General features: G+C 42.1%; 1 protein-coding gene across 1 annotated transcript; it reads left to right on the top strand.

Moving 5' to 3' along the window:
* The first annotated feature begins 6,839 nt into the window (after positions 1-6,839).
* Positions 6,840-11,410, top strand: LOC123396646 (conserved oligomeric Golgi complex subunit 8). Its single transcript, XM_045091524.1, has 12 exons — positions 6,840-7,047; positions 7,163-7,315; positions 8,186-8,334; positions 8,524-8,601; positions 8,674-8,767; positions 9,008-9,082; positions 9,294-9,590; positions 9,686-9,753; positions 9,832-9,886; positions 10,084-10,222; positions 10,339-10,523; positions 10,711-11,410. The coding sequence occupies exons 1-12, from the start codon at positions 6,895-6,897 to the stop codon at positions 11,116-11,118; spliced, it is 1,854 nt and encodes a 617-aa protein (XP_044947459.1). The 5' UTR covers positions 6,840-6,894; the 3' UTR covers positions 11,119-11,410.
* The last annotated feature ends 1,917 nt before the right edge of the window (positions 11,411-13,327 follow it).

The raw sequence follows: 13,327 nt of genomic DNA, 5'->3' as shown, positions 1-13,327 counted from the left end.
TTATCTCTACATTTTTTAGTACCCATACGTTGCAATGTTATGTAAGATATATGTTGGAATTCTTAATCAAGGGTTTTCTCCATGGAGATGTAATTAACAGACCTTTTATATAAATATAAGAGTTCTGGAAATATGTACCTGCAATACTTGATCTTCATTTTATTTTATGCATTGTATGCATTTAAATTTATTCACTCTGTATCAATGACGTGGACGCGTGTTCTACATGTCCGCCATTTTCCCGTCATCACGTCTATCACACCCTGTGGTTTGCCTTACTTTGCTAAGTTAACATAGCCCAAAAATTAGGACCAATTAAAAGTTATTTTCCTATCTTATTTAAATACCTTTTTCTGAGGCTAGAAATGGTCTTTTATGAAGAAAGGTTACTTTCTTACTTTCAAAATATTTGATAAAATTTAGGGAAACTCGGTGGACATATATATTCCATATATAAGAGTTTCAACACATTATCATGTTAAAAATATTGGACAAAACCCTCCAAAACCCTTTCTTCCTATTTCAAGCTTTTGGAACATTTCCACAAGAAATATTCTTATTAAATCCCAGAAAAATTCTATCATGTCACACATGACATATGTGATGATCTTGCCAAGTTTCATCTCAATCCAAGATGATTTGATTAACCTAAATATTCCAAGCCCCTATCTATTCAGATCCAAATTTGAGCAACTCTACATTGCTAAGTGTATCTAATTGTGCTCAAATTTTGTGGACATATTTGAATGCTCCCATAATGCATCCACACCAAGTGGTGAAACAAGGAGATCAGATGAACTTTTCCAAAATCCCTCAAAACCTCTTCTGTTGATTTCTAGAATTGGGAATTTTTACATTGTGAAGTTTCTGCAATTGATCCCAAACTTTTTTGGCATGCTATAATACTCAAATAATGACACCACACCAAGTGGTGCATTAGTGGGAATTAATTTGCATGGATATATCTTCAGAAAGCCATTTCTGCCCATTTCTAGAGTTTATCAAGTTTACATTGTCAACTTTCACGATATAATCTCACAATTGGTGATCAGGGCCAAATGGTCTTACCATTCACCCCTGGTAAGTATCAAGGCCATTGGATACCCCTAGATGCCCCTGGACAACATCAAACACCTTCATACACAAGCTAGAGGACAGTTAAAGTTGACGCTAAGATATTCTCCTTCCTCCAAGATTTTTACCATAGACTGTGCTAGCCCTATTCTACCCCCAATAATTCTACCTTGGCCAGGGGACAATCATTGATGGTAAAACCATCCCCATATGGTTGTTTGGACAACTTTGACATGCCTTTCTACCACCTTTCCTGTGTACTCATGATTGCCCCCAGACTCTCCCATAACCTCTCTAGTGTACTAATGCGTCTTTCCACACCCATAAATAGCAGATTCAAATGGGAAATATGAGCAGTTCATCTAAACCTAAGATTTGGCAGCAATAGTGCCTTTGAAGTGCAAGTACCCTCTAGATTTATCTCCTTGAGGTAAAAATTGGTGAGAGTCTTCTCCTTGCATGCCTAGGACCACTAGACAACCTTTTAACTCATTTACTCTTCAGTAAGACCCCCTGAGATAGCTCCCTAGTTTGATGTTGCAAACTTACCTGCAGTAAAAACCCAACCTACCCTACCTCACTTGGGTCCAAGTTGCACCAGTGCCCTCTGGCATGCATGCCTTGCATGCTAGACAACATGGCCTGACCAAAGGGTGGTCCTGGACAAGCCTTGGCATGGTGACCACACTCATCGCAGGCAGGAATGATGCTCCGCCACTTGACCTCATTGGGTAGCCCATGTCCAGCCTCAACAGAGCACCAGAGCACATCCGAGGCCACCCGAGCCCCCCTCGGTCGCCCCCTCGCTTTATCTCTTCCCCCGAGCCCCCTGAGTGCTTGAGCCTACTCCCCTCCATCCTAGATGCCTCCCGGAGCTCCTCATCGCCGCTCCTCCTCTGCATTGGCGGCAATTGCCAAAGACATGTCGGTGTCCCCCTCAAATTGGGCTCCTCCGAGTCCCTCCTCTTCATTGGACTGCACCGGAGCACCCCTCTGCACTCTCTTGGTCCGCTCCCGCACTTCCTCTCCTAGTTTCCATGGTTGAGGCACCATGCCCATCACTATCGTCGGCACCCGCTGCCACAGCCAAAGGCACGCCCGCCCTTGACCTCCCAAGGACCCGGGGTAGCCCACACAGATGCAACACGCCTCCCCAAGCTCGCCGGTGGTCGGAGCACCGTCAGGGACAGCCGATGCTGCTGGGGGCGGGCTCCTGCGTCGGCCGGCTCCGCCACCCCCGCTCGCTCTCTGCTCGAGCGGGATGAAGGAGAAAGCCCTGCACGCGGGTCCCCCTGTCAGCGACCCAACGGCCGCCCCCCGGTTTAAGTGGACACGGGATTGGCCGGAGGCCGCCTTCGCCCGAGGAAGGCATATTTCCCCCGGGTACGCCTTCGAAGCCGACTCTACCTCACCCGCCCGAGCTGTTGGGCCGGCCCGCGGCCTATCTAGTGCATAGAGAGCAGTTTAGCCCTTTTGGTATAACCCCCTGTTCCTGTTTTTATTTATTTTCTCAAAGACTATATAAATCATAGAAAATTCATTTCTACTCCAAATTTAATGATTCAAATTCCTACAGATCCCTAAAATCATGAGCTATATAAATATTTGCATTGCACATTTTTTAAAGAACTGTTTTGTAGTGTTAATATTCAAATTCAAAATTTGAATATTAAAAAAAACCTTGCTAATTCCCACAACATCCAAATCAACTCCAAATGGAGTGATTCAAGTTCCTAGTTGTCTATAAACTCATGCTCTATTTTTCTGGCCTAGGTGAATATTTTTCTCATGCATTGTTTCTGCTAGGTGATACGTCTCCAACGTATCTATAATTTTTGATGGTTTCATGCTATTATCTTGTCAAACTTTGGATGTTTTGCATGCCTTTTATTTATTTTTTGGGACTAACTTATTAATTCAGTGCCAAGTGCCAGTTCGTGTTTTTTCCATGTTTTGACCCCTTTCAGAGGAGATTTTGAAACGGAGTCCAAATGGAAGAAAATCCCTGATAAGATTTTTCTGGAACGGAAGAAGATCGGGGGACTTGGGAGCCAAGCCAGAAGAGCCCCAGGGGCCCCACAAGCCCCCACCCCACGGCCAGGGGGCGCGCCATGCAGGCTTGTGGCCCCCGTGGAGGTCCCCTGACCTAGATCTTGCGCCTATATATTCCCAAATATTCCCAAAAAAATCAGGGGAGCATCGTAATCACTTTTTCGCCGCCGCAAGCTTCTGTCTCCGCAAGATCCCATCCAGGGCATGTCCTGGTGCCGTGCCGGAGGGGGGATTCGGACACGGAAGGCTTCTTCATCAACACCATGACCTCTCCGATGATGCGTGAGTAGTTCACCATAGACCTACAGGTCCATAGCTAGTAACTAGATGGCTTATTCTCTCTCTTGGATCTTCAATACAAAGTTCTCCATGATCTTCATGGAGATCTATCTAATGTAATCTTCTTTTGCGGTGTGTTTGTCGAGATCCGATGAATTGTGGATTTATGATCAGATTATCTATGAATCTTAATTGAGTTTCTTCTGATCTCTCTTATGCATGATTTCATATCCTTGTAATTCTCTTCGAGTTGTGGGTTTTGTCTGGCCAACTAGATCTATGATTCTTGCAATGAGAGAAGTGCTTGGTTTTGGGTTCATACCATGCGGTGACCTCACCCAGTGACAGAAGGGGTAGCGAGGCACGCATCGTGTTGTTGCCATCAAGGGTAAAAAGATGGGGTTTTCATCATTGGTTTGAGATTATCCCTCTACATCGTGTCATCTTTCTTAAAGCGTTACTCTGTTCGTCATGAACTCAATACACTAGATGCATGCTGGATAGCGGTCGATGTGTGGAGTAATAGTAGTAGATGCAAAAAGTATCGGTCTACTTGTCTCGGACGTGATGCCTATATTTATGATCATTGCCTTAGATATCGTCATGACTTTGCGCGGTTCTTTCAATTGCTCGACAGTAATTTGTTCACCCACCGTAATACTTGCTATTTTGAGAGAAGCCTCTAGTGAACACTATGGCCCCAGGGTCTGCTCCACACCATATTTTCAGCCTTAGACTTTTTACTTCGTTGCACTTTCCGCCTTCAGATCTCACTTTGCAAACAATCTTAAAGGGATTGACAACCCCTTTGAAGTGTTGGGTGCAAGCTTGTTTGTGTTTGCGCAGGTACTCTGGACTTGACGAGACCCTCCTTCTGGATCGATACCTTGGTTCTCAAACTGAGGGAAATACTTACTGCTCCTGTGCTGCATCACCCTTTCCTCTTCAAGGGAAAAACCAACGCAAGCCCAATCTCCGTCAACGTGTCAAATTCTGGCGCTGTTGTTCAAGAAGTAGCACTAGGCCAAATAAATAGCCCCATTTCCATTTATTCCATCTTATTAAATCTCTAGGGAATTCATAGCAACTCCAAAATCCAATGGAACCACTTCCTAAATTCTTCTAAAATCATTCCCTAATTGATAGGCACATCCACTCATTTTTATAAGAATGTTTTTGTATACTTCTTATAGGATCATCAATTCCTCTTTTTCCTCCATTCAAAATACTCCGGTGATCCAAATCCATTAGAAAAATTGTAGTTATTTTTCTTATAACCAGAGATGTCCAAGAAAAATAAAAGTCCTATTTTTAGAGCACTTTATTTTCTGCGTGTTGTGTGGCTTATCGTGGTTATTTCCGACGATAGTTGACGAAGTAGACGAAGTGCTCGGAATTGGACGAGAAGCGTGAGAAGACCTCAAAGACTTTGCAGAACCAAGCAAGCAACCCTTTGATCATGCCTGCGAAACTACTTTTATGCATGTCATATATAGCACTCTGTTCCGATGCATTGAACCATGTTAAATCGGTAACCACCTTGGTGGGTTGTTTCCGATGACTCCGTATTTACACTTGCACCGAGCATGACCCTACCTTCCTATGAGGGTTGTGCGGGTGGGAAGTAGTTAGGTTGCTAGTAGTTGCTACACAAATGGGATGGGGCTATGCATGGTGACGATGAAAGAAATGATTACAAAGGCTTTTCGAAAACCCCGTTGGGTGCCACTAATGTCCGAGGGAGATGGTGCGAGATGGGTGACCACTTGGGAAGGAACTGGTGTACCGAGAGAAGTTCTGTGAGTGTGGTTTCGAAAATAGGAGAGATTTAAGATTTGCTGACCATCCCAACCTTACATGTGCGACCACGATACCTCAATATGGGAACATGGCTTTGTTGATTACCTTGGTCGATGCTAGCAAAGGACCTGCATTACTAGTGGCGAGAGGGCCGAGTCACCCTCTCGACACGGGGTCGTGCTAGGTAGGGCGACCATGAGCTATTTTTATAGGACACACCGTTGTGTCCCCTCAGGAATGGTACGATCTTGAGCGAGGCTCGTATGATGTATATCATGAGGACGTGGGTCAAGGAGTGGACTCTTTGTTTAGTGTCGCCAGGGGAAATGCATTGTTCGGGTGCTTACCTTGGGTATGTAATATATCGCGAGTCGTGGATGACACAGAAGTTCCCCGAGTCTTGTGGGTACAACGCGCAACCTTTGTAGAGTGTAAAAACTATTTAAATAGTCGTGTCCACGGTCAAGGATAGTTGGGTAATCCTGCTTAAACTACGTCCAGAAGTTTTTACATAAACCAAGTGTGCGTGTGTGAAAAAGGTGATGGTGTGAGGAAGATGATACTTGAGCTAAGTCATGTGACTTGGTATGACAATGAGTGTGGACGTTCAACCCCTGCTTATGATGATATCTATAACTAGTTCATATGGATATCCGCAAGACGTCGTTGATGGATGATTTTACAAGATTGACCATGTCACTGCACTCAAAATTAGCTTTCTGCAAATTACCTACTTAGTGCTATATCGTGCATTGTTATTGCCTTGTTCCAAAACATGTGTTGCTTGCGAGTACTTTCAAAGTACTCATTGGCTTGCCACTTGTTATTTTATTAGCCATGCATGAGAGAACATGATATATTGAAGTTTACCACGATGACGTGCGTGCGAGCTAGGACGCTCCCGAGTCAGAATGTATATAGGGTTAAGGCAGATGGCATGGGTTCACGTTATCGATCAAGACTTTCCGCTGCAAATATATGAAGACTTGGCTATAAAGACCACACCCGAGTTAAATAGTACATAATGGATGTAAGACTCTTATTATTCAGTTTCTATGTTTTCAGTGAGCATTGATCTCTGGGATCACTGTGCACGTTCATTTCAATGATCACGATTTATGAGTCGGGGTCCCCATACGTAATTCAACAATGACCTACCCATTGTTATGGAGATATGAGATAGACTCTATCGATGCAGTTTCTATAAACGTTGTCTGTTCGGTTTATGCTTCCCTTGTGAAAGAGATTAAGCATTTGATGGGTCTTAGACAGATTTGTATTACTCATATTTCTAGGTCTCAAAATAAAGCTAGTGATAATTTAGCGATTTTTGCTTGAACTAAAGTAGGATCATGATCTCGTTTGGGGCTGATCCGGTAGAGGTGTTGGAGATTGCGTTTGATGATTGCAAGGATATTGTGATTGAGTAATACTGTACAAGTTTTCCTTCGGCAAAAAGAAGTAGTGGTTTGGTTCATATCCAACACTTGGTGGTGAGCATATGTGATTGTACCGCTTAAAAAAACATAAAAATGAAACCTTTCCTACTATGCCTACTAAGGAGTATTTAAAAATCCTAAAAGTTTGAAGGATTAAACTGAACAGCTGAACAAAACCCCGAGGGTCTCAACCGCTAAATCCCCAATCTCCTTCTCCACTCTCTCCCTCTCCCTCCAGATCTCGCTCGCCATGGACCTCCTCGACGCGGGCCACCACCACTCGTCGGAACTTCCCGCCGCCGGCGCCGACATGGAAGGTGCTTCAGTGCTTCCGCTCTCCGGAGCTGCCTATCAGCCCTACGTCTCCGAGCTCCTATCCTTCTCCATCGAGCGCCTCCACAAGGTACGGCCCCGAGACAACCCCCGCTTGCAGCACCCCGTAAATTCCGTAGTCGTTACTAAGATCGGTGGTGATAGTGATCTCGTGATGTATTGGTGGTAATGTTCGTGGGGCGCAGGAGCCGGAGCTGCTGCGGGTGGACGGAGAGCGGGTGCGGCGGCAGATGCAGGAAGTGGCGGTGGAGAACTACGCCGCCTTTATAGCCGCCTCAGAGGCGCTCTCCTTCGTGCGGGCACAGCTCGAGGGGTTCGACAAGCACCTCGAGGCACTGGTAATGTCAGCTGATCTCAGCTCGTAGCAACATGTACCATTTTTGTATGCCCCTTAGCGTGAAAAACATATGTTGCTTTTATATGGATTAGTAAGTAGATCTCATCTTAACTAACTCCGTTGTACGAAAATCGAACAAAGTTAGGTTGAGTCATCCGATGGATGCTGCAAGTTAAGGTGGATGATCTAGGCATATAGCTAGTAGATCTCATTTTGATATTGCAACAGGAAATGTGAGGTGTACCTTTTGCTGTGTGTTCATCTGCAAATGTGATTGTTCTATCACTTGCGAGTGCTGTGGGGATCACATTTTTCTTGTTGTTTCCATCAGTTTATTGGCTATTTATAACTGCGTGAGGATTTATCTTTGCCTGTTTGCTTTCAAGTGAATCCAATTTTAAACACCAAACAATTACCTTCAACTATCTGTTTGCCCGCAAATGTTGTCCGGCGTTCTTGTGTGGTCGAGAAATTTGACTGGCTCTTATGAACCGTACATTATAATATTCTTCTCTAAACTGTTTGCTATTTGTATGCTTCTGACGTGATTGATTTTAACTGTATTAACATGACCATAATTATATGCACTGTAAGGAAAAATGATCTAGTCCACACACATATTATGTATCACCTTGCTCTGAAAAACCACAACCATTGTCTGTTAAACCAGTGTCTGACACTAAATACTGCAAAATGGAAATTATGCAAGTGCTGTTAATTTGTTACTACCGGCAGTGGGAGCTAAAATTAACCGCATGTCCTTATGCAGCTTTTACTTCGTTCCAGAACGACTTGTGTATGATTCAGTCCATGTTGGAAGTAGAAAATGAAAATATGAAATGCTTGACAATATTTTTTTTACTCATTGTAGGTAGAGGAGATACCCAATTTAACATCTGGTTGCACCGAGTTTGTTGAGTCCGCACATCAAATTTTGGAAGAGAGGAAGCTCAATCAGACATTACTAGCCAACCACAGTACCTTGCTAGACCTGCTTGAAATCCCACAACTTATGGACACGTATGTGATATGCATTGTTAGTGTTTACTTTGGATATTTGCTTTATATTTGAGTTGGCTGATGTTGTAGATATGTCATTTGGTTTTTGCTTAATTTGTATGGATTATAGACACTTATTCTTGTCCTGTATTGCATAACTTCAAGTGCTGTATCAATGATGAATCGCTAACAGCGAGCTGCTGCTTACAGATGCATACGGAATGGGAACTATGATGAGGCACTCGATCTAGAAGCTTTTGTTAGTAAAATTTCGAAATTGCACCCTGAGTAAGTCGAGTAACATAATACTTGCCGTGTCCCGTCACTAAAATCACTAACTATTTGCTATTTCAATCGAAGTTTACCTGTCATCCAAGGATTAGCTGCTGAAGTCAAGAAGACGATACAATCACTAATTTCGCAGCTACTCCAAAAGCTTCGATCAAATATTCAGGTGATGATGCTGGTCAACTAAACTTATTTATCTCAAGCACCATTTTCATATTTTAGTCTGTCTCAGATTGTTCTGTGCTGTCTTCTGTGCAGTTTACTGCTATAAATATATTATATTTCCATTTAGTGGTAAATGTATTTCCTTGTGTTCAATAGTATCACTTCTTGCCCACGATTGTTTGATCTGTCTAATCTCTTCAGCACACTTGTATCTAAGTCTGATCCATTTTATCGCCTACAGTTACCCGAATGCCTCCGTATTGTCGCACATTTGCGCCGGATTGGAGTGTTCAGTGAATCAGAATTACGCCTCCAGGTATTTTGAATCTTCCAAGTTATTTGATAATACCATTCTTTTTATTGAGTATTTGTTTCTGTTAGCATGTCTCTTAAGTTACCCCAAGTATGTGTGAATAATGCAGGCATTTTAGTTATGACATTACACTGCTTCTTTTTTATATAGGCCATAGCAGGGGTCAGAATACAATTTATTTGTCTTCACCTCCTAACTCTGATATAAGTTCTAGTTCCTGAGATGCAGGGAAGCTTGGCTTTCTGGGATTCTTGATGATCTAGACCAAAGGAATGTATATGATTATCTGAAAGGCATGGTGACTTGCCACAGGACACATCTATTTGATGTTGTCAATCAATATCGGGCGATATTCAACAATGATAAATCCGGAAGTGAAGAGAACAGTGATGGTGGGCTGCTTTTCAGCTGGGCAATGCACCAAGTTAGTAATCACCTCACCACTCTTCAAGTTATGTTACCAAATATAACGGAAGGTGGGTCCCTGTCAAACATGCTTGAAAACTGCATGGTAAGCATTTGCTTTCGTTTAAATTTCTCGCTGAGTAACAGTTGCACCAAAGGTTTGAATCTTTTGTAATGTTTTATCACTTGATCATCTCGCAGTATTGTGCGATGGGTCTTGGCTTGGTTGGACTGGATTTCCGTTGCCTGCTTCCACCAATTTTTGAAAAGTAATTGGTATTTGATTATTAAAATTGATCGTCTATGCTGTAGAGGGGTTGCATTTTCTAACATTGTCTGCTTCGCAGTGCGGTTTTAAATTTATTCTCAAAGAATATGAGTACAGCGGTTGAGAATTTTCAGGTAAGCATTTGTGTACTACGTGTTTGGACATGTTATTCGGTTCTTCTCTAGACAAACATAAGATGATTTCGTATTAGAAGGTCGTTGGTACTTTCTTTGTTCTTTCAAATCATACTCTCTAATGCTCTAGGCTCCTTCTCCTACAGACATCACTGTAGCACCATAAATTAACACCCCTAAATTTTCCATCATGCTAGGTTGTCTTGGATTCACATCGTTGGGTGCCGATGCCATCTATTGGCTTTGTCACAAATGGAGCTGTGGATGATACTTCTGATGATGTGACACCACCTTCTGTTTTAATGGAACATCCACCTCTCGCAGTTTTTGTTAATGGTATGTTTTACTGGTAACATTTTCCAGGAATTAACTTGTATTCGTCACGTGTTGGCTCTATTGGTGCTAGTGAGTATACTAGTTGCCATGTCCTTATTTCGAACTCTTGGATGCAGGTGTTTCGGCAGCAATGAATGAGCTAAAACCATGTGCACCATTGAGCTTGAAGCATGTCCTTGCTCAGGAGGTGGTGAAAGGATTACAAGCAGTTTCTGACTCCCTAGTCAGATACAATGCCATGCGGATGCTGCGTGGAAATGAGTCCTCCCTTTTCCTCTCACTTTGCCAGGCATTTATTGAGGTAACTGCTTCATATAAGCACCACATATGGAAGTAGGGAAAAAAAGTGTACCTCTTCTGGAAAGTAAAGAAAACAAAATATGCATATGCTCAAAGAGGCCAAAACCCATCAGATCTGAATTCCAGTTTGTGATGTTTCTCTTTTGACTCAGAGAAGTCTCATATGTAAATTCGCCATCTCATCTCAGGTCGCATATCCTTATTGTGCTGCATGCTTTGGACGATGCTATACCAACGGAGGAGCGTTGATCACACAGTGCCCCAGCTTATTGGATGCTGTCAGCCAACTACCTATAAGATCAGGTTCTGGGATCAGCAACATTGATCGAAAGCCGTCAGGAGGCATCGAAAGAAGGCAGTCGGGAGGCATCGAAAGAAAGCAGTCAGGAGGCATCGAGAGAAAGCAGTCGGAAGGCATCGAGAGAAGGCAGTCAGGAGGCATTGAAAGAAGGCAGTCGATCGAGAGTGTTGGGACTGCGGCATCTGAGAACGGACTTGTAACCAATGGCCCCGAGCCCGAGGCGACCAGCGACGCGGGAACAACTGCTGCACCAGCTGGTGCTGACACGCAGACCGATGCACCCACAAGTACATAGCCTGAACCGCTTTGATGGAGTCTGTGGAAGTTCTTGCTATCTTGAGCCATTGCTGTATTCCTGGTTAATCGACAGTTTGGTTCGTAATTTTTGGTCGTGGTCTTACAGTGTACACAAGAGAGCATTGGATGTTAATCTGTACAATACACAATTGAAAATTTAGCTGTTCATCTCTAGCCCACATACGTACACAATTGAAAATTTAGCTGTTCATCTCTAGCCCACATACGTAGATGTTGTAGACCCAAGGTTGCTGACAATAAGTTGATAATATGAAGAAGCGAGTGCCCTATGTATGTTGTTGACTGGTAACGAAGCTCGAACTGGAATTCCGCATACTTTCTTGACAGCCTGTTTGTGTTTGAAAAAAAGGAATTCCGCATTTCACAGAGTGAATGAATATTACTCCCTCCGTTCACGAATGCTCTCTCCGTCCCAATATAAATATCGCAGTTCACGAATGCTCTCTCTGTCCCAAATAAATATCGCAGTTCACGAATGCTCTCTCCGTCCCAATATAAATATCGCAGTTTTAGTATTAAATTTACATTAATTTAGTATTAAATTTACGACACATATTTTGATACAAAGAAAGTATAAAACGTTTTATACTTTCTCTGTAAATTAATATAAAAATATTTGGATAACTAAATTAGTGATTTAAATGCTTTCATATTAATTTACAGAGAAAGTATATTATAATATAAACTACATACAGATCATAATGAATAAACAAACACACTGCATGTGTATACACGCATGATTCAAATAAATAAATAAAACATATTATATTTGTGAAAAAAGGGAGCATTTAATACAAGCAGTGGAATTCAACAAACAAACAAAAAATAATGAGGTGGTAGTGCATGAGTGCAAGCGAATGGAAGTCTGTCGGTTTGAAACTATGAATTGAATGAATAAAGTATAGCAGCCGGTGCAGGAAGGAAAGGAAGGAAGGAAGGGGCGTGCGAGAAAGACGCATCTCAACATCTTCCTCTGCTGGCGTGCCGGCGCCGTGCGCGTGCGTGCGGCCCATGCCATGTGCGCACCTCATCTCTTTATCTTCGGTGACAAGTTGGCATCAAACAAACCATTAAAAAGGATGCAGTAGGCGACTACAGGACTTGCCTAATACAGAGGGTGTTTGGATCCAACAGACTAAAACTAGTTTGATTAAAACTAGTCTCTTTAAAAGGCTAAAGTTCCAAGCATCCCTAACTAAAGAAAAGCTAAAACTAGTCATGAGGCTAAAATCTTTTAGTCAGGGGTACCCCTACTAAAATGTGCATTAGTCCTCTCTCTCCTTATTTAACTCCTCATGCAAGTTCTGGATTGGAGGGTTTGAAGGATAATAAATGCTCATTAACTTGATTTTAGCCTCTTTACTACTTGGATCCAAGCATGGGTGAGGCTAGCAAGTTTTAGTCTCATTACTTTTAGTTATGGGACTAAAACGTATCCAAGCATCCTCATAATAACAGTGCTTTTCCGTCACCTGAATTCCACTGTTTGATCCGGCAACTTATTCTGTCCAGGAATTTCGTGCTGATTTTAGACCGTCTTTTTTTCTAAACACGATATAGACACATATTTATATACGCCCGCGTATACTTATTTTTATGAACACACTCATTCTATCCTACGAGCACTTTAAAACATTGAGTCATCACATCATCTTAAAATTAACAAGACTTAATATTGATGCTCGCATTACAATAAAACCACTCTGTCATGGTTGGAGTCTTAGCTTGATTCATACTGGTGTTTGTAATTTTTTAAACTTGTTTTTATCATTTTGGCTATGTTAGTTCAGTCAAAGAAGATGTTTTCGTCTACTACAAATCATTTATGATGTCCTCATCAATTTTAAGATGTTATGCCGGTTCATTATTTCCAAGGTATTTATAGCGATAAGATGTGAGTGCGTGAGTTTATATGAATGAATATTTGTGCCTATACTTTAATTCTGCGTTGGTACTGTGTTAAAAAATTGCATGAAAATCCTCCATGTTAAATAAATAGTATGGGTCTAGCAAAACCTTTTACTCCTACTACCTCCGTCCCGGTGTATAAGTCATTCGCGTAGTTCTAGGTCGACAATTTAACTATCTAAATATGTATCATATGTAATAAAAAATATATATTTAGAAACTACATCCGTGTAGAAATCTAGTGATATACTTTTCATGACATATAACACATATTTAAT

The sequence above is a fragment of the Hordeum vulgare genome, chromosome 5H (genome assembly GCF_904849725.1).
Source record: "Hordeum vulgare subsp. vulgare chromosome 5H, MorexV3_pseudomolecules_assembly, whole genome shotgun sequence".
NCBI classification, from domain to species: Eukaryota; Viridiplantae; Streptophyta; class Magnoliopsida; order Poales; family Poaceae; genus Hordeum; species Hordeum vulgare.
Note: the sequence above shows the minus strand (reverse complement) of the source record. Positions and strands in the feature narration are given on the sequence as shown.